This window comes from Balearica regulorum, chromosome 17, assembly GCF_011004875.1.
Source record: "Balearica regulorum gibbericeps isolate bBalReg1 chromosome 17, bBalReg1.pri, whole genome shotgun sequence".
In the NCBI taxonomy this organism is placed as follows: domain Eukaryota; kingdom Metazoa; phylum Chordata; class Aves; order Gruiformes; family Gruidae; genus Balearica; species Balearica regulorum.
The window spans coordinates 3,518,144-3,537,010 of record NC_046200.1 but is presented as its reverse complement, the minus strand read 5'-3'; the positions used below and the strand labels follow the sequence as shown (position 1 = coordinate 3,537,010).

General features: G+C 37.9%; 1 protein-coding gene and 1 long non-coding RNA gene across 2 annotated transcripts in view; one reads left to right on the top strand and one right to left on the bottom strand.

Annotated features, from left to right (window-relative positions):
• Positions 1 to 1,267: 1,267 nt before the first annotated feature.
• On the top strand, positions 1,268 to 18,513 carry LOC142604291 (uncharacterized). The gene is made up of 6 exons (XR_012838163.1): positions 1,268 to 2,530; positions 3,603 to 3,681; positions 8,378 to 8,422; positions 9,703 to 10,637; positions 14,907 to 15,005; positions 17,232 to 18,513. It is a non-coding gene; the product is annotated as an uncharacterized LOC142604291 (long non-coding RNA).
• Positions 12,157 to 18,867, bottom strand: part of IFT81 (intraflagellar transport 81) — a 43,227-nt gene continuing 36,516 nt past the window's right edge. The window contains exons 18-19 of the mRNA XM_075769853.1: positions 14,662 to 14,707; positions 12,157 to 13,713 (exon numbers count right to left, since the gene is read on the bottom strand). Coding sequence (XP_075625968.1) covers positions 13,531 to 13,713; positions 14,662 to 14,707 — 229 coding nt within the window. The 3' untranslated portion in view covers positions 12,157 to 13,530. The remainder of the gene's footprint in view (positions 13,714 to 14,661; positions 14,708 to 18,867) is intronic.

Sequence of the window (18,867 nt, the reverse complement as noted above, 5' to 3'; positions counted from 1 at the left end):
AGTCTGACCAGTCTGGATATTAATTTTTGGATGTGGTGCCTGATCTGGCCCTAAGGTAGCAGTCCACCTTTCTATCTGTCGTGGGAAAAAGAGAGTCTCAGCTGAGGTTTAGATGCTGCTTACATGTAAGTGTTTATAAGTGAGTATCACTTCCCATCTGCTATACTCATTGCATTTTACAAAAAAAGATTAATTATTTCTTCTAGATCAGTACAGACGCAAGTTCCTCTAAAAAATTCAGAAGAAATTCTGGGCAGAGACAATGGACTTATTTGACAGGTACCAATGACTCTTTAAGATGATGTAGATGTTCAGAGAAACAGTCTTTTGTAGTTAGGAGTAAAAAATATGGTAATTGTTCCATATTGTAGCTTCCTTACCATTTGAGAACAAACCCAAATTTAATTCTGCCATCACAGGAATTTTGGCTGAGTTAAATGTGAGAAAAGATTTCAATTCTGAGCATGAAATTTCTTTTAACTGTGATTTCTGATACAACATATGCCATAGAAATGAGGAAGAAAACCCTGCAGTTAGTGTGAGGGCCTTCTGATCTTTCTGAAGAATCCTGTGTGCCTCAGTATGTTAGTGCTTGAAAGGATTTAATATAGAAGTTTTTGGAAAGGAATGAGTTTTATTTGTACCTTATACCAATAAGGTTTTCTTTTTCCAAACAGATTTAATAGTCATCAGAGCTGTGCTGTGAATAAGATATTCTAAATAAAATTAAAAGTTTTGCACATAACAGTTTTAATTTAATTATATCATAAGCTACTAAAATTGAAATATTTGTTTTTTCTTGAAGAGAGATCATTGTGAAAATTCAAAGCCATATGTAACCCACTACATTTGTGTACTGACCACTGGAAAAGCAGCACTAGAAACAGAGAATACCAATTCAAATTATTCCAAGAATATCATGTTCTTAAAAGGCAATAGACATTAAATACCCAATACATGAGAATAATACAGAAATTCATTCTTTTATAACTTCAGTATTGATCCTTTTTTTTTTTTGGCTTTCTAAAAATGGATTTATGCAAAGAATGTCTTTGCAACTGAACTTTTGTATAGTGATTTTGGCAGATTGAACCTAATATTAAGAACTTTATTTGAACAGCACCTGAATTTTCCTGTAAGGTATAATAAAAGGCAGCAAGCAGACCCCCAATTATATAAACAATAATGTAATTGCTGTTCCACTTGACAAGGTCATAATCTGATTTCTGATTATATATTAACAGCAGCAAATTAAGATACTTCCAAGAAGATGGCTATCCAACATCATTATTTTAGTATTCCATGTGTATTTTAAAAATTTCTCTTTTCTTTCAAGAATGAATTCTGTTCTCTGAGTTGCAGCCGGAGAATGAGGGCAGCTTGGGCCACCCCAGATCTCAAGAGATCAATAGTGTTAGCAGCTGATGATCTAATTATGGATTATTTGGGTCGGACTCTTTTCTCCTAGCTAGGTGTGAGATTGACTCAAAAGAGGTTAGTTCATTCAGTTCATAGGGGTTATAGCATGACTGAGTCATTCCCCTAATAACTGCCATCCTATTAATCATAAGGAGAGCCTAACATTTCCTGTAAGGAGACATTTTGATCTTATAAGACATTTTTTATGCATATCTTATTGATATTGCATGAATTGCTGGAGTTATGTATTTATTATTACATTTGTATTAGTTATGTATATTTTTAATAAAGCTCAGGATGAAAGCATCTTCTCAGAAAAATACTGTTACGAATGTTTCCTTTGCAACGTATCTCTCTTAATTTTCCAAAGGCATATATCCAAAACAGGCTGCCATAGTGTGTAATCATTCACGTGCTCATACCTTAAGCTGACCATAAACAAGACACATGCTGATGTTTATTATATGTTTATTACATATTTTAAATTTTCATTCCTTAAGAGACTGAGAAATACTGTCTACTTGAAATAAATAATAACCCATAACTGGATTCCAGTATTTTGCTGTTTTCCACAGTTTCTTGCATAAGCATTTTTATAATCTCCCTGTTTTTGTATTTTACCTCATGTTAACTATCAGCCTTACAGAACATGTACAATGTGTCTGGACATTAATGTAGCACTCAATATCAGTCATGAAGTCCTGCCTTACAACAAGCAAGGCTCAATGTAAATGATGGGGTACACTAATTAGAGCAGTCTATTTTCTCTTTTGCTGTTCCAAAATCCTGTTCAGGAAATCAGAAGGGATCTGTCCAAGACATTACATCAGGAAAGCGACTTAGGCTGATTTATACCATCGTGTAGGCAGACAGATTTCCAGAACTTTATGTTCCAGTTTAGCAGATGCATACGTTCTGTGAGGGGAGGACAATGAGTTTATGCAGGGAAAAGCATTCCCTGAAAAAAATCAAAACCCAGGTGATCATTCTGCATCTTTCTTTGTATTTCATTTTTTTGTCAGTCACACAAAGGAAAGGAGCATGACACCTCTGACAAAGCTAATCAGAAGTTACGAGTATTAATTTCCTGCCTTCCAACTCTGATGGCCTGGTAAGCATTTCTTAAATGATAAAATGTTTCTGTCTGATTTGTTGTTATTCAACTCTGTGATCACTCAACATCCCATTAGGGGAGTAGGTTTTGATGAAAGGGAGATGTCACCTTTGCTTATGAGCTTTTTAATAAAGTAGTTGGTATTTTTCTAATTTGTCTTCAGACTGTCTTGAGCTGATCACTGAAGCATAGCGAGGACAATAGGAACTGCAGACATGGGTGCAGTTCTGCAAAACATTTTCTTTGATGGCAAAGGCAGTTTAGGAAGCTCCAGCCCCTTGTTCTCTGTGTCCCTGCTCACTTGTTCCCAGCTCCTAGCCTGCTGCTCTCTACCCCTTCAGTTGTGCTTTTACAATTACTTGTGGCTATAAACTGAGTAACTGAGTTAATAATCATCTTTCACCAAGAGACTGTGATAAGCCTGACCGTGCAGCCTCACAAAGAGTTGTGCCAGCACAACTGAAAAAATATTTTCATGGTAATTGCAAGCTGGTTTAGACTGTGGTACCACAGAGCAGGGCAGTCCCACCTCTTCTCTCAGGCTGCCAGTTGGTTTTTCCTAGCTATTTGTAGAATCATAGAATGGTTTGGATTGGAAGATGGTTACAACTGGAGGAACATAGGTGTGGGGACTGATTTTTTTTTACCGTTAGTACAGTAATGGCTATGAAACAGCAAACCTGTGGAAAAATTAAAATCTTCTGAGTAGAAAATGTTTTCTGATGGCTCTGCTTTGGGCAGTTTGGCTGGGATTACTGCTGGCTCTGGTCTAATGGCGGGAGGTGCGTGCATGTGTGGAGGGCATATATGTGCAGTTTCTCTTTTGAAAGAGCATTTTGTGAATTTTGGTTTACTCTCAGTGCCTTGTAAAGACAAATTGTAGAGAATGTATTAGTATATACCAAGTAATGCTTTCAATTAAGAGCAGAGTTCTCACTACTGTTTTACTGGAGGGATTTTGTTTGTGAAGAAGGATTCTCTTAAGTTCCGTACAGTCTATGCAGCGCCCTGCAATTTAAGAAGCTCCACCTAATTTTTTAATTTTTTTTTTTTTTTTGCCTTCTTTTAGATTCCAGGTGCAAATTATTGCTGGATTTAATCTCCTGGAAACCTACATCCTCACTGTATTCAGGGAGCAACCATAGCAGGTGCAGTAAGAGGGCAGGCTTAATCCGTGCTTACTTACTGTGTGCTTTATCTCTGGCCAATAATCACCCCCAACTTAATTAGCTAATGTTGTGTTTAGGTATTCAATATTTATGCATCAGTGAAGCAATAACATTGCAAACCACTCTATTTGTTGAATGCCCTTTTATAAAAAACTGGATGTACCCATATGGATTGTTTCAAACAAAGATAAATTGCACCAGCACTATGTATTTGCAGGTAAAATTGGCTCTGATGCAGCTGCTGTGTCAAAGGAAAATTCCCTTATTATGAAACTCCAGTATCCATGCCTTTTCATGGAGAATATAATACTGTCAGCATTGCTGAGCCTGCTGCTAAGAGTTCATCTGATTCTAATGGAACTACACAGTAACAGGCTGTACATCTTGTAAGTACGGAGAATGTTTCCATCAAAGCTATTTGAGTTGGGTTTATTTTTTTTGACTAAAAAACCTTTTTTTCCCCCCAAAGTATAAGCTTTCTTTTGAACTTTGCATTTAAAAGTTTTGGGGGTTTTTTAAACATGATTTTTCAGATTTTTTTCAAGAAATAATATAAACATTTAATTCTTTTGTTGTATTGAGACTGGAAATATTCATGGGGACAAGGGTTTTACTGCCCTGTGGTATATGCCTGTACCAACAAAAGTTCAGGTTTTTTTAAGGCCAAATTTATCAGACTAAATAGGAGCTATCACCATTGACTGGGTTATTTATTAACTGAGGTTACCCTGGATTTGTTCTCACATATAAAACCAAAATATAGTGCTCCAGTGATAAATCTACTGCCTTTCTTCTATTTGAGGTCTAATTCCAACCAATTCCAGCATGCCTGTACGCTGAGTACACCAGGCAAGCAGAAGCAGCAGCTTTGACCACAGCTGCCTGGGGCAATAAACCAGAAGCACAAACTCTCTTGCCTCTTACCATGTTCTAAGCCAGCCAGTTTTTCTCTCATAGTGCTTTCCCATTCATGCATCTTTACATATTTGGAGACAACATTGAATAATATTCAAAATTTCTTCATTTCCTCTAGATGTTTTAAAAAAAATAAAGTTTCCTGTTATTTCTGTGTTCGGTTATATAATCAATGTGTTTCAGCTACAGCACAAAGCAGACACTTGTAAAGAACTGAAAAAGTACACAGAACAGGCACACAAATAAAAGGATGCCCCAGAGTGCTGTATACCAGTTCATGACTGAGAGACCATATCTTTGTTTGCATGCATGCATGCACACGCACACACACACACAGTGTTTCTATTTAGGACTGCTTCTCTTGATATTTATCTCTCTGGGATGATAAAAAGATCTCAGGGTAAGAGAAAATCTCACATTTAATTTTGCTGACTCCATTAGCTCAATGAAGGTAGCTATGATGCTTTTTATGCTTTGAAATTCCTTGTTACAATTTAATTAAAATCTCCTTCAGGAAACGGCTTTACGTTTGTCTGCATTATATTTGTTTATCTGTATCTGTTGTGACCTTTCTGTTATGAAATTATGTCATTGGAAATGTACAGACATTTTACTTCTGAATTACTTTTTAGGGAGTGGTGGGGGTCAGATGAGGATACTCAAAGCCAGGACACTGACTACAGCACTTGGAAATTTTGTGACGTTTGCTGTGTCATTCCTTTATGTTCAAATAAACCAGACGTCAGGCTAGGATGAGGGTTAGGGGGTCTGAACAACCGTGCTCGGGACAAGACTCGGGAGGTTTCTCAGGGAGAAGATAGGGTTGGGAATCCTGGGCATGCCCTGAGTCCACAGCCCAGAGATGACGACTAGATCCCTAGTTTTGCTTTTGTTTCGTTCCATACCCTGGGTTGTTTATCTAGAAAATAATATAAATACCAGCAACTTGTTTATCTGGCATATAAGGTCAACAGACTTTACTAAGAGTTCTTTGTAAATTATTTTGAGATTCTGTGATGAAAGTTGCTATACCAAATAGTTTATTTTAACCTGGTTTATGCTAACGTAGTCATGCTCACATGCATTCAGGTTCACAGGATCAGTTAAGAGATGCTTTCCTTAAGCTGTCCACAATTACTTTACATGACAATGCCACTAAATCAGGGAATTGGATATTCTAGAGTTAGATTTTGAGCCATCAGTCATAGTAAGTATATAATAGAGCTATAAAAATACACATTGACACTAAGTGTAATCAAATGAAGATAAACAATATAATCCTGAGTAGAATATTTACATCTGCATTTGCACCACTCATGTCAAATAGATTCCACCAGCATGTTTACATTTAGTTCCCATATTATACTTTGTATTTGATCATTAGGTAACACCAGACAACATTATTATTGGAGTAAATATGGTCCAGGATAAATGACAAGAATACTGTAGTCTGTCAATTCTGTTTTTATTCACAGCAGTGAAACTGCATCATCATTGCAACAAACTAATTCCATTTTGTTACAGAGTGCAGCGTGCCTATAACAGAGTAGTACAAATGAATTAAAATATATTGATTATATAGAAAATTAAGTGCAAACTATTTAAAACATCTTAAGTGATTAGATGTAATAAAATTTTACAGATACAAGTGAAGTCAGAAGAAAACAATCACCCCACTCTAGATGTACAGAGAACCTGGCTCCTAACCTTGGCTTTTAAACTTGAAGCTTGACAACCAATATTTCTGCTGTGATCGGGACAGGTGGCAGTCCCATCATAGCACATTCGCCAGCATTACCACTCTCCTCATTTAGACTTTACATCAAGTCTGTGTGAGCTCTGGCTTGAAATCAGATGCTTCATGTCTATAAGCAAAGACAAAGGCTAACGCTTATTTATTAACACTAGTTCTAAAGAGGCAAAGGTGTACATAAAGAACCACTGTTCATTTAGATTACACAGTATTTTTAAGGGACATGTGAAACATTGAAGGACTATTTATATGTACGTTTGAAAGTAACTGTTGATTACCTAAAATAATTCTTATCCTAAACAGATTGACACTGTGAAGAAGGTACAGAAAAACAATTCCACAATAGCATAAAATAAAACTGTCTTATTTGTGGGTACACAAAAGGATTAAAGAGTATAATTTTACTCTCTTAGACCAAATGAAGTCCTAAATTGGAAAAGCAGCTCCATCCAAGGTCGCCTCTGTTGTTTCCAAAAATATCTTGAAACAAACGCAAGAGGGGCACTTTGTTGGGTGTTATCTAGACATATATAGTTTCAATCAAATTCTTCAAGAAGTGTCAGAATAAAAGTCGAACATTTGTTTGACACAGCCAAGTCACTAGCAAGTGAATCCCTTCAAAGGTTGAAAATAACTTTGATAACAGAGTTAAGACTTATGGGATGTTTTCTTTACACTTAAAAAAAAAGCCACATTAATTTGGGATGGAATTGGAAGCACTTTTTAGACATTTCATAAAAGGATTGTATAATTCTTTCCGCTACATGGGGTGAAGTGTTACAAGGTTGTGGTAATGATCCCAGGAAAATATTTATAGTGCTTTTTCCAGTATATGAGTTCTCTCTTTCCCTCTCGTCATATTTTACGATCAACCTTCACTTCATTCAATTAAATCAACAAGCAGAAAAGAACCCTCAGTGTATCTAGATTTTAAAGCGATGCATTTTATATACAAATGGCTGAAGTACAGTGTAGTAAATAAAAAATACAGAAGGAATAGTAAGCACAATAGTAAAAAACCCAGGATGAACTATGCCACACTCCACCTCTTTGATAGAAGAATTCCGTTTGCTTTCTAGTTATTAGCTGTGGGAGGTATTTTCCTAAGGAGACTTAATTTTGAGATGATGTTGTCATTGCTCACGAAATAAGAAATGCCCAATTTTCATGACTGTTCTCTGAACATTAACTCGATCTCTCACTGTTTCCTAGCTCACTCATGCAGATACCTGAGGAGTCTGATCAGCCTATGTACAATGAAAATGAAGTAGAGAAATCCTTTAGGACAAAAGATGCAATGCGAATGTAAAATATTAGTGGAACAGGTTGTCTGTGGGTGACTTTCAGTGTTCTGATACAGTTCTGTTTTCTTTTTAATATGCTACAAAAATATGGCAAGCTTTAAAGCATGGAATAGGGGAGATGGGTACAATGTTTTATAAATATTTTTAAAAGATCAGTTTCTGAATGCTGCACTCCACAGAATGCAGTCTTGGAGCAATGCATCATTTAAATAGCAGGTGATAAGCAAAATGCATCATTTTCATGTGATTTTTAATTTTTGAATTTTTCAATTTTAGGATTCCCAAATTAATCAGCCATTTCTGCTTTTAGTAATTCTCCTCTAATGGCTCTAAGATTTCTGGGATGACTGCAAAGAAATGCCTAAGCAGTAGTTTACTTGCCAGAAAATGTTGCAAACCAAGTAAACTGCTGAATTATTCATATTTACAACCTTAGAGTTTCAACTGCTATTTAAAAAACAGAAATCCAGTGGGGGGGAAAAAAAAAGCATTAAAACCCTACAAATTTTAATTGCAGAAAATCTTAAGAATTTTGTGGTTTTTTCCCAGTATGAACCAGTTTTAAAAATCATAAAGAAGAAACTGTGAGATTAATTCCTTCATTATTTCCCTTACATGGTTATTATTTGTACATGATGTATGCCTTCATAGTTTTGTTGTTGTTGCTCCGTTAGTGCCTGGCATATTTTCTATTTCATTCCAGGGAAAAGAAGTAAGGAGAAAGAAAGGAATTTATCTTTGAAAATTGGTAAGATCCCATTTTTCCATACTCGTACCAACTGCATTTTTCCTGGTATTACCAAAATGTGCAGGATTTGGCTTCATCTTATTTCAAGAGTGGGCCTAATTAAGTGCTTATTATATAAATGAGTGGTTTTAAAACTTGAGCAGTTTCAATAAAATTTAGAAGCCTAAAAATGACGTGATATTCTGTGACAACAGACTGAACTGAAACAGTATAATTGACATTGGCTTGAGTAGATCCAGGAAAAGGACTCTAGTTCTTGGCATTCAGCAAACACTGGTTGTGCATATCCTAATTTGCCAAACCACACTTTTTTTCAAAGCTGTGAGGAATAGAAATGCAAAAAAAGGTAAAAATAAACTTTTTTTTAAAATAATAAATAATGCCTTTAAGTACAAGGTAATGCATAAAGTTGTATTTTAATGATAAACACTATAAATAGTCCAGCACTAGATTTGTGCAAGACAGCCTCTCCTAGATGTCAAATAAAAATCAAACTGTATTGCTAAGGACTCGTGTATTTTGATTGCTTGTGCCGAGAGGAGCTTCCACAAACATTTAATTTTTGTTATAAATTAGACTGTGCCTAATGGGACATTGATTTGTGTTGGATGAAAGTCGTTATTTTAGATAATTACAGTTCTTTTTTATTCTCTGTGTCTCATAAATCTGATGCTGGCCCTTTAATTCCTGCTTGTTCTGTCAGGAGGAAGAATACAGAGCTAAATCCAGCAGACCTTATTTTGGCAAAACTCCCACTGAAGTCAGTGAGGGTTTTGTGAAAGTAAGGACTGCATGATTTGTCTCACAGTTCCTGCTGATTATTTGGAATATGTTTGCTCCCCCCCTCAAAACACCAGAGCTCCTCGGCCAGTTTGACATCACCACCACGCAGTGGCTCACAGCAGGTGGTTTTTTTTTTTGTCTGTAAACTGCCATCACGAAAATCAGTGTAATGCAATTGTGAAAAATACACTTTTCACCCAATGACCTTGGAACAGAATGGATTGCCTTGGGAGTTTGGAGACTGCTACTGTGGAACTAACGCCACGGAAACAGAGACACTGAGAATTTGGGGAACCCTTTTCAAATTCATGATGAGAATTTAAAGAACTCTTTAAACAAGTTGGAAATAGGTCAAATTCTGATTGTTAAAAAACAGCTACCCATCTGGGTGTTTCCCAGCCAGGTGGTACCTTGTGATAAAATTGTTGATTCGTGTAATACTTCCTTACTGGAACACCGGCATGTCCATGAACATTTCTATTCTGTTTCCATTACAGATTGCAGTAGAGAAAGGCAGCTGAAGAGTTAACAGCATTCCTTCAGCAGGAAACCTACTGCTACAAACCATAACATGGGGCACACGTTCAGAGCAAGTTCTTTATTTTTTTCCACTTAAATCTGGGCAAATATAGGGCCAAGGAGAGACACCAGATCTGCAAGCATCACTGCTCTTCCTCATCCACTGCCAAGATGACGGAGTAACAGCGTCCCACACTCCGCTGTGTCGATGTGCCATGACCTTTCTCCCAAGGGGACACCATGCGGGTGACAGCGCTTCGGTCTCCATGGCCTTTCAGCCATATACCTGCCTCCTGCATTGAACTGTTGCTAAATACTTCTGCTGTATTGTATTTTATAACAGTGAGCAGCACCATACTGTAGGAGAGTCTTGTCAAGAAAGCTCTGGAAATCAGTATATTTAAACATAATAAATACAATAGCAGGGCCTAACTTTTATGATTGTGGGCAACTATATGCGTATGACTTCGTTAGTAGTAATATCCATGCAAGTAAAGATACACAAATAAGTAATCCTAGATTTGGGTTACTTAAGGAAGTCTAAGAACATTTATTTTATTTATTATAGCTCAAATGGAAGTAAAATGGTACCGCTAATATAAACAAAATAATCTCTATCCAGACAGTAAAATGGCTGTTGATACAACACGGTAGACGTGCTGGTTTCTCATGCCTGTTTCTGATGCCTGTAACTATTTCATCCCTTAGGTCCACGTGGAACACGCCTGTAGCTCTAAGGACAGCTGAAGTCAACACGACTAAATAATGCAGAGCTGCAGGATACTGTAGTAGTTTTCTAGCTGGAATCTCCCTCATCCAGTTCTGGGTGAAGATAAGGAGAAGCCTTTCAAAACAAAGTAAGCTGCTGTCATGAGTGACTGCTCAGATCAGTGTTCCAACTGGAAGAAATCTGGTAAGTGCCAAAGCCCCAGATTTGACGACACACATTTTTATTTATTTGGGCCTTTGCAACGAAGAGGCAGGTATTTTTCCACTAGGTATGTTTAATCTTATTAGTTAACCACCTATGCTATTAATAATAATAAAGTAAAAAAATCCTAAGTAAGCTTTTTGTCGTAAGTTAGGAAGTAAAGATGCAACTATGAAGTTCAGCCAAAGATTTCTGAATGCTCCCATCAAGTCATGAACTTGCTGGAAAAGCCAGTGAACAGAATCCATTAAAGTTGCATTTATTAAATGTCCACTTATATAAAAAGCTAAAAACAGCATTTGAGTTTTTCCAATTTTCTTTTCATAACAGTTATTATGATTTTCTGCTTCATCTCAGAAAGTCATTTTGCTGCTGCTGTAGTGTATAATCTGTGTGCCCTTTCTTGGTGCAGTGCAAATGACAGAACACTAATCAGATCAGAACAACAATCACGTCATCTTTGAGTAACTAGCAATAAATGGTTTTTACAAGGAAGAAAGATGAACTATTTTTAGGGTAGCTCTGAACAGAAAAACAGAAAACGATTATACTCAATCTTTCTCTACATCATTGCTATGAATTTCAAAAGAAGTGCTTTCCCCTGGGCAGCAGGCTAATCCTTGTAATACATCTTTGCATAAATGGACTTGTCAAATAGGGGGTTTAGGAGTTTGTTAAAAGTTTTGACTTGAAGTATTTAAAATACTCTTTCTCTCTGGTGACTGAACCATAGCCTGATTCCTAAGTAACCTAAAAGCCCATTTTTGGTGATTATCCTATGTTTGCAGCACATCTCGCACCTAGTTGTCTCTGTTATCTTCCTACTGCTGGTAACTACTCAGCAAAGCCCTCCTTTAGAAGTCCAGGTATAAGGCTACCATAACTTTCTTCAGATCAACAGGCCCTACAGTGCCATGCAGGTGAAGTATGGTAATAACGGCACAGGGCTAGCAGGGGGGAAACGTAGAGGTGTCTCTGGAGATGGCCATGCCCACGCTATATAGTCTTCATACGCCCTCTTCCTGAGCTTCTCCTTTCCAGGTAGATGTGGCCTCCCTTCAGTGCCGGACTCAGGCCTGTCCTGTCGTGCGGAGCGATCGACTGGTGGGAGCAGTGGGTGGCGGCAATGCAGCACATTCTCCCCGCCCCGGCCAAATCTACCTGTGTCCTACACTGCAGCCTTCCTTCCACGCTCACTGAAAACGTGCGTAGGGGAAAACCTGTTGCTGCTTCTTGTCCTGGGAAAGATTAGCGTGCAGCTGTTGAGAAAGACTATCTTCAGCTATTCGGCAGTGTGGGAGGGCTTACATGAGGATGTCCTGGGAATGTATGGATCTGAGACCACTGCAGTTGTGAACCCTTTGGGGGGACATCTGAAATGCATTTCATTAAATGACCCATTCAAACCTCTTTCTTGTGACCCTGCAAGCTACTTGTCACTAATAATTTACCTTCTTTCACCTAAGAAATGTAAAAAAAAACCCCACCAAACCATACAGTCAAAATGTAGTTGTCAGATTTTATTGTAGTTCTGTTAACAAATACATTTAATGCAAAGGCAAACTAGGAGCTATACCATGCTCTCTCTTGATATAGGAAACAGCAGAAGATCTCATAGTTGGGTATCAAGAGAAAGCAAAATTATTTTTTATGTCCTGAAAAGACTTTCTACTTCAGGCAGGAAAAACTAAAAAAAAAAAAAAAAAAAACCAACCCAAAACTATCTAGAAATTCAGGAAGCCAAGAGACTAAAGAAGAATAGCAAGAGTTCTGGTCCTGCAGACTTATCTCTCTGCTTCTGATCTTCAATCGTGGCTAAGAGGCGCTCATCCGAAGCGATGAAGCGTGAGGGACAGTTTCAAGCCTCACCTACATTCCTCTTACCCTGGGTCAGCTGTGGGTCTCATGATGCAATTTTAAGGGCAGTGACAGTTGCCTGTAGCTTAGGTCAAAGCTGGAGTACAAGGCAGCCTTGCTCATCTCCCTGTTTTGCATATCCTGACATGTTCAAGAGCCACTGCACCAGATTTACATCCACCAGTACCCCTCTGTCCCTGGGATCATCCTCTTTGGGTAGGGTAATCACTTTGGAACCATGCCGCACAGACAAAACAGCCCAAAATGTCCTCGGTGGAGAAAGGTTTTAGTTGACCACCATCTACACTTTCAAAAGGGCAACTCAGAAAAAACCAGAAGGTGGTATATGTGCAAGAAAAATACATTTGTTAAAAACAACAACAAAAGATAATGGGAAAAGCTCAGAATCCAAGTAATTGTTCTCAGAACCTACTCCCGAGGCTGTAGCAATGAACTGTCCTGGAAGCACAATCAGTTTAATTCAACCGTGCAAGGAAAGTATGACTAGGAGCGTGCACAGCTCAGAGTGAAAACGGCTCCATTCTGGCCAGTCACACCAGATGAATAAAGACAATAGGGAAGGAGAGGGCTGAGCCAAGAGGGCCACAATTACACAGTATCAGGTCCCAGGCCTTGCAAAAATGTACCCTTAGCGCTACAGAATAAGGAGCAAAGCAATTACGTAAGTTTTCTGTGACCCTGGAGAAGGATTTCTTTTCCTTTGATCTCTCTGCAGATGCATGCCATTCCCAGCCTCATAAAACAAAGATTTACGATGAGGTTCACCCTAGTGCAGCTCTGATAACAGATCTTCCTAACCACATTTTGTTGTCACTTAAACAATGGAGGAAAAGCTTCGTAGAGTGGTTAGCTGCTCTCTTTGTTTATTCGTCAAACCCAAATAATGTACAACAAATTTATGTAGAAACGATGAAAGCAACAATATTTAGTAAGAGGTTACCTTCAGGAAGCCAACACACTGTCTTCCTACTTCATGTTGGTACCAAGAAGGAAGAATTCATAATACGAGCCGATCTTTACCTCCTTCCTGAATAACCTGACCAATGGCCATTTGATTTTGTTGTTTCAGAAAACATTCTCTCTTACATTCCATTAACTGCTCAAAATCCTGCCACATTTTAATTTGCTTCATATTTGGCCCGTGACTTTCCCGTACAACTTTCTGCTTCTCTCGCAATTTCTGTTAAAAATACAAAAATATTAGATTTCTGGAACAGTTCTACGCCATAAAAATTGCTTACATAGGCAGCTTGGAATGACAAAGATTTTTATCCGCTGCTGGAATATTATTTTGTTCGAGTTGATAACACCCCCTGCAAGTGATAAATGCATTAACACCTGGGACTTAGATCTTTGTACGGATTGACAATTATTTCAGGGCTTTTAAACTGTCTAAATAATAGTCTTATCTATTTGAGAAGTTATGCTAAAAATCTGAATTCGTTTCCATACAGATCTCTTGCAGTATCAAGTTGCAACCTGCAATGGATTCATATCATGGTATTATAAACATGAAATTAATGTTTTACAATTAAACCCTTTACTGGTTATTAACAGTGGCAGCCAAAACCTGTAAAAATCACTCACAGACTGACTCATAAAAAGGAAATTAATAAAAAAAGAAAAGATATTTAGTGTGAATTGGTAAGCCAAACCTCGTCCATGCTGATCTGAGCTTCATACAAGATTAAAAATGGACAACTGCTTTTGTTTAACACCGCTGCGCTGATGATCCCCTGGCCTTTAATAACAGTGATAAAGCTGACAGGCTCAAAATTTATTGTCTTCAACAGGTTGCTTTATATACAACATAAAATTTGAGCTGGCGCAGTTTGTTATGCCCATGTTTCAGTTTCTTATCCAAATGGTTTTCAGGGAATGTGCTGTCACGTTAAGCTGTCTGACTATCTTTTACAAGCGGCTCATGCTATACTCTGCAGGAAATCAAGCCCTGAAGAGTGAGCATGATCTCTTTTCAGGGTATTAGTTACCAATGCCAGCAGTAATGGAATTTTCTTTGTAGGCTGCAATATGCTTTTTATAAAAGACTGACCACAGCCTTTGGTAATAAGCCCCACAAAAATATGAGCTGTACGATGTTTTTACAAGGTGAAAACCTCATTCTTACCTTCCCAAGGTTTTCTTGTTCAAGGATCATTCGTGTATACTGTTCTCTAAAGGAAATATGAAATAATTTTATTAGGATTTTATTTGATTCCATGTAATAGGGCAGAATAATGATGCAAGCATGGAAAATTATGGAAGTACTGGGAGGTTCATAAATGAGATAGAAGGGGAAGCATGAAGAAACCTTTTTGTCATTGAACAACATATCCCTTGACATGAAGGATCACGTCTCTCTGATTCTCTTAGTTGTGCAGTGGGGAGAAGTGATATTGGATAAGATCTACATTTTTGAAGCAGGCATGATTCGACTCCTTCCATCTTGAAGACAACAGCAAGATCATTTAGGTGAGATATACTTGATCCCTTTTTAATAACGCATTTATCCTGGTGATATTCTGGGGTTAGCCAGTGGCCTCGTTTGTACAAGCATCAGAGTTTACAAATCCACAGCCCTTAATTGCTGTAAATGTAGCGTTAGAATGAGTGGGAAAGTACAGGAATGAAGGGGAATGGTATTTCACCCCAGGTTTGACAAATCCAATCACTGCAATGGAACCGCTGTGCGTTCCTCACTTTCAGAAAACAGCCGTCACATTTAGGTGCCTAAATATAGGCTTAGAAGCATAACTGTTGACATTCATTATTAAAAATCTTGGCTGTACACCTTTGTCTGTAACAAGTGGCTGGATCACTCTCTGACATATGCAAACTTGATATGTGAAACCTGACAATATAATATGCAAAGCATAACAACAGGATTCAGATTACTACTCATTACCATGTCCTTATTTTAAATTTTTTTGAGATGTGACAATAAAAAACAGTCTTCACTGATTCACTTGAAAAAATATCAATTATTATATTTTGTGTGTAACAGGAACACTTAGAGGTTGAGAGTTTGCTAGCGGAATACAAAGTAACCCAGCTCATATAAAGAACTTTCCAAATTGCTCAGGGTAGAAGACATTTGCATAGAGAAATCCTAATTTCCAGGACAAACTATCAGCCTTCACGATACCAGAGCATGAAGGTTTGCTAGAGCATAGTGAGCAGCCGTGTAGAACCAAGGCATTGCATTTCTTCTATTCCTTCCATTTCTACTGAGTACGCCAGGCTTTCAGCTGGAGCCCTTGGGCCCCCGGCCACCTGGCCCTGCCTGCCATACCCTCTGCGGAAGGGATGTGCAGGGAATGAAGCCGGATCATTTTATGATCTCTCACTCTTGGACAATTCTAGCCAGAACAAATCAGAGCCGTCTTGAGGCTGCTCCAAGTGCTGCGCTGCACAGCTGATCCCTAGCAATCCCTCACCAAATCAGAGAGATGGAAAGCCACACTGAATCTTCTTATTTCCACTGGCACACAGCATATGTTCACACACATTTGGCCTCAAGAACATACTTTTTTTTTTTTTTAGTAGAGTTTTCAAAGTAATCATCAGAAGATTAGATGTCTTTCCTAGTAAGTTTTTCTTTACTATTTATAATGATGACTGGAAAGAATGCAACTTAATAACTTCATTAAAAGTCCCACAACTTTCTATTTTTAGAGAAGAAAATTAACTTTTCACATTCCTAAGAAGTGACTCCACGGAACAGAGAGTTTATGTTCAATAAAGAGGGTCGGAATTGAGACATTTTTTGTTCAATACGTTGTTAGGAAAGTGCTGTTCTATTTATGGTTCATTTTTACTCCGTTTACATTCCAGCTCCTGCTGAAAAATACATTCACATTCTGAAAAGATGTCTAGAAAAAAAATTATCATCTCATTTTATATTTTGCAAAGAGCTCTATATTGAACTTTGTTGTAAATCATTTAAATGCGACGGGTCTGCGACCTCTTACAGAAGGTCAAAAATGCGTATAGTCACTGTGAGAGGATAATTTCCCTAGCTTCTGTGCCCACGGTTAGCAAGTGAAACAGGGACAGTGGAGAGTGGTAATGCTCCATTCACATTCTCCTCACCATACCTGGAATTACATAGCTGGACTCACGCTTAATTCCAGCATTTGGCTTTGATGGCTTGTCTGTGTGAATACTCACATTGCGGAGGTTCATTTCACAAGTATTGCAGTTGGAGCGCTTTTTGCTTAGCATCTGTGAATAAGCTCAGGCCTTCCCCCTTCCCCGCGAGGCCATAAAAGGCCAGAGCCTGCTGCCTGACCCGCATTTCCTCTCAGCTGCTTGGCTGAGCTGTCTTGTTTTTCAGACTAATGAATATTCACATCATCACTAAGATTTTTCTCACAGCCACTTCTCTTTTCATCCTTCCACTTGATTTTGCTGTTTCATCATCTTTCATTAGACACATCTTTTATTTCCTACAGCCTTCCATTATTTTGTGAGATGGAGTAAGAGGCTTCTTAGCCATCACTCACAATCTATCTCCTCGTCCTTTTCTCCTCCCACCCTAACATTAGTAGTTTTGATTCTTTTCTTACTCTTATTTTTCCTATGTTGTTTGCTACACAGTGTTTAAACATTTTCATGCCTCAGATCCTTGCAGAAAGTCTCTGTGATGGATATTAATCTAGTCCTCCACTTCCTAGTGACCTCTGCCTCATGTTCTAGAGCCGCAGGAGATGCAGCTCCACTGATCCCAGTGCAACGTGCGTCGGGACAACTTCTAGACCATGAAGGATCTGACGGAGGAAGAAGACCTCATCTCTCAGTGTCTCCTGGGGGAATCCCTGGAGTTTCCTCACTCAGTTTGACATGTCGCTATCCCTGTCAATGGCCCCATTCCAGAGCCCATAAAATCTTAGTGGGCAGCTACCGCCTTTTTTCACTCCACTCTACAATGAGTGAAGAAATTGCCTCTGGATTACATATACTACCAACTGACGTCACTTCCCTCATTGCCACCACTGCAACAGAGAGGTCCAGGAATTTTTCTGAAAGGTGAAAAGTCCTAGGAGGACAGATATCTTGGGAAATTAATTTATTCTTCCATCTCCTTTGAGAAGTGACAGACAACTACAGTTTCTCTTTTCCCATTGTGATGTCAGTGTGTTGGATGGTCTGAAGCTTTCAAATGGAATGTAGAATGATTATTAATTATCTAATTAAGCAGCTCTATCTTTGCTTTGCCACTCAGTCATGTTCTTAAATTGTTTTGTGAATGGGACGATTTTGTGAAGCATTTTGGCACGTTGTACAGAAGACTGTACATGAACCACAGCTCTGACATGACAGATTACACAGATCTTCAGCAACAATCTGTCCTGTCTCTGAAAGACAAATGCAGAAATCTAAGGAAAGGCCTCACATCAAGGAACTATATTGCTGTGGATTTTTAAAGACTAAGCAATAAAGCAAACTGTGGGAATGCTGATTGATGCAGACTGTGAGATGGAGAGGTACAAGGCAGAGCTGATGCCCCCTCTGCTCTGAACTAAAAATTATATACTCTATGGAGATTCCTTGGTACAGTAATGACTACACCTTTAAGGAGACCAAATCCTACTTTCAAAACATCAGTGTTTTTCAGTCATTCCATTAATTAAAAAATTAAACAAAAAGACCTTTGATCGAACCCAGCAAACACAAATTTTAAACCTACTGTTTTGATAAATATTTTCATGACTGAGAAATATTATGGTGTGAAAGCCAAAGACCACTTTGTAACTAGTAACAACAATTTAAGCTTGTTTATATTGTTGACAGCTAGGATCTAAGAAATTTTTTGGAGTCAAGATAAAACTAGCTGGAAAATGGATTTTCTAGTTCATGCAAAATTCTGGAATTTTGAAAAAGTAATTATGAAGAATAAAAAACAGAATAAAATTTTGACGCTTTTACCAAATGAAAGTTATAAATGTTTTGTTTTCAGTTTTCCTGATGTTTAATTTTGATGGGGCTGATCCAGCTTGTTGACTTTATTGCCCAAGTTTTGTTTCAACATTTATATTGTATTAAAAGATTGAACATATACAAAAAGTTAAACTGGATACTTTTACAAAAATATTAGTATGCAGTAAAGTGCAAAAAAATCTATATGACATGGTAGCGTATAGACTTCTTAGCACAGATAATTAATCCAAAATAGCTCATTCTCAGAAAACATTTCAATCTTTGGCAGGACTGCATCATTTATAATGGAAAACTACACAAAACCAATCATCACCTGGATTCATAACCTTTTCTGCTTCTCTCCCTGCCAGGCAAAAGCAAGGCATCCCGAAGAAGCTCACAGGATGAAGCAACT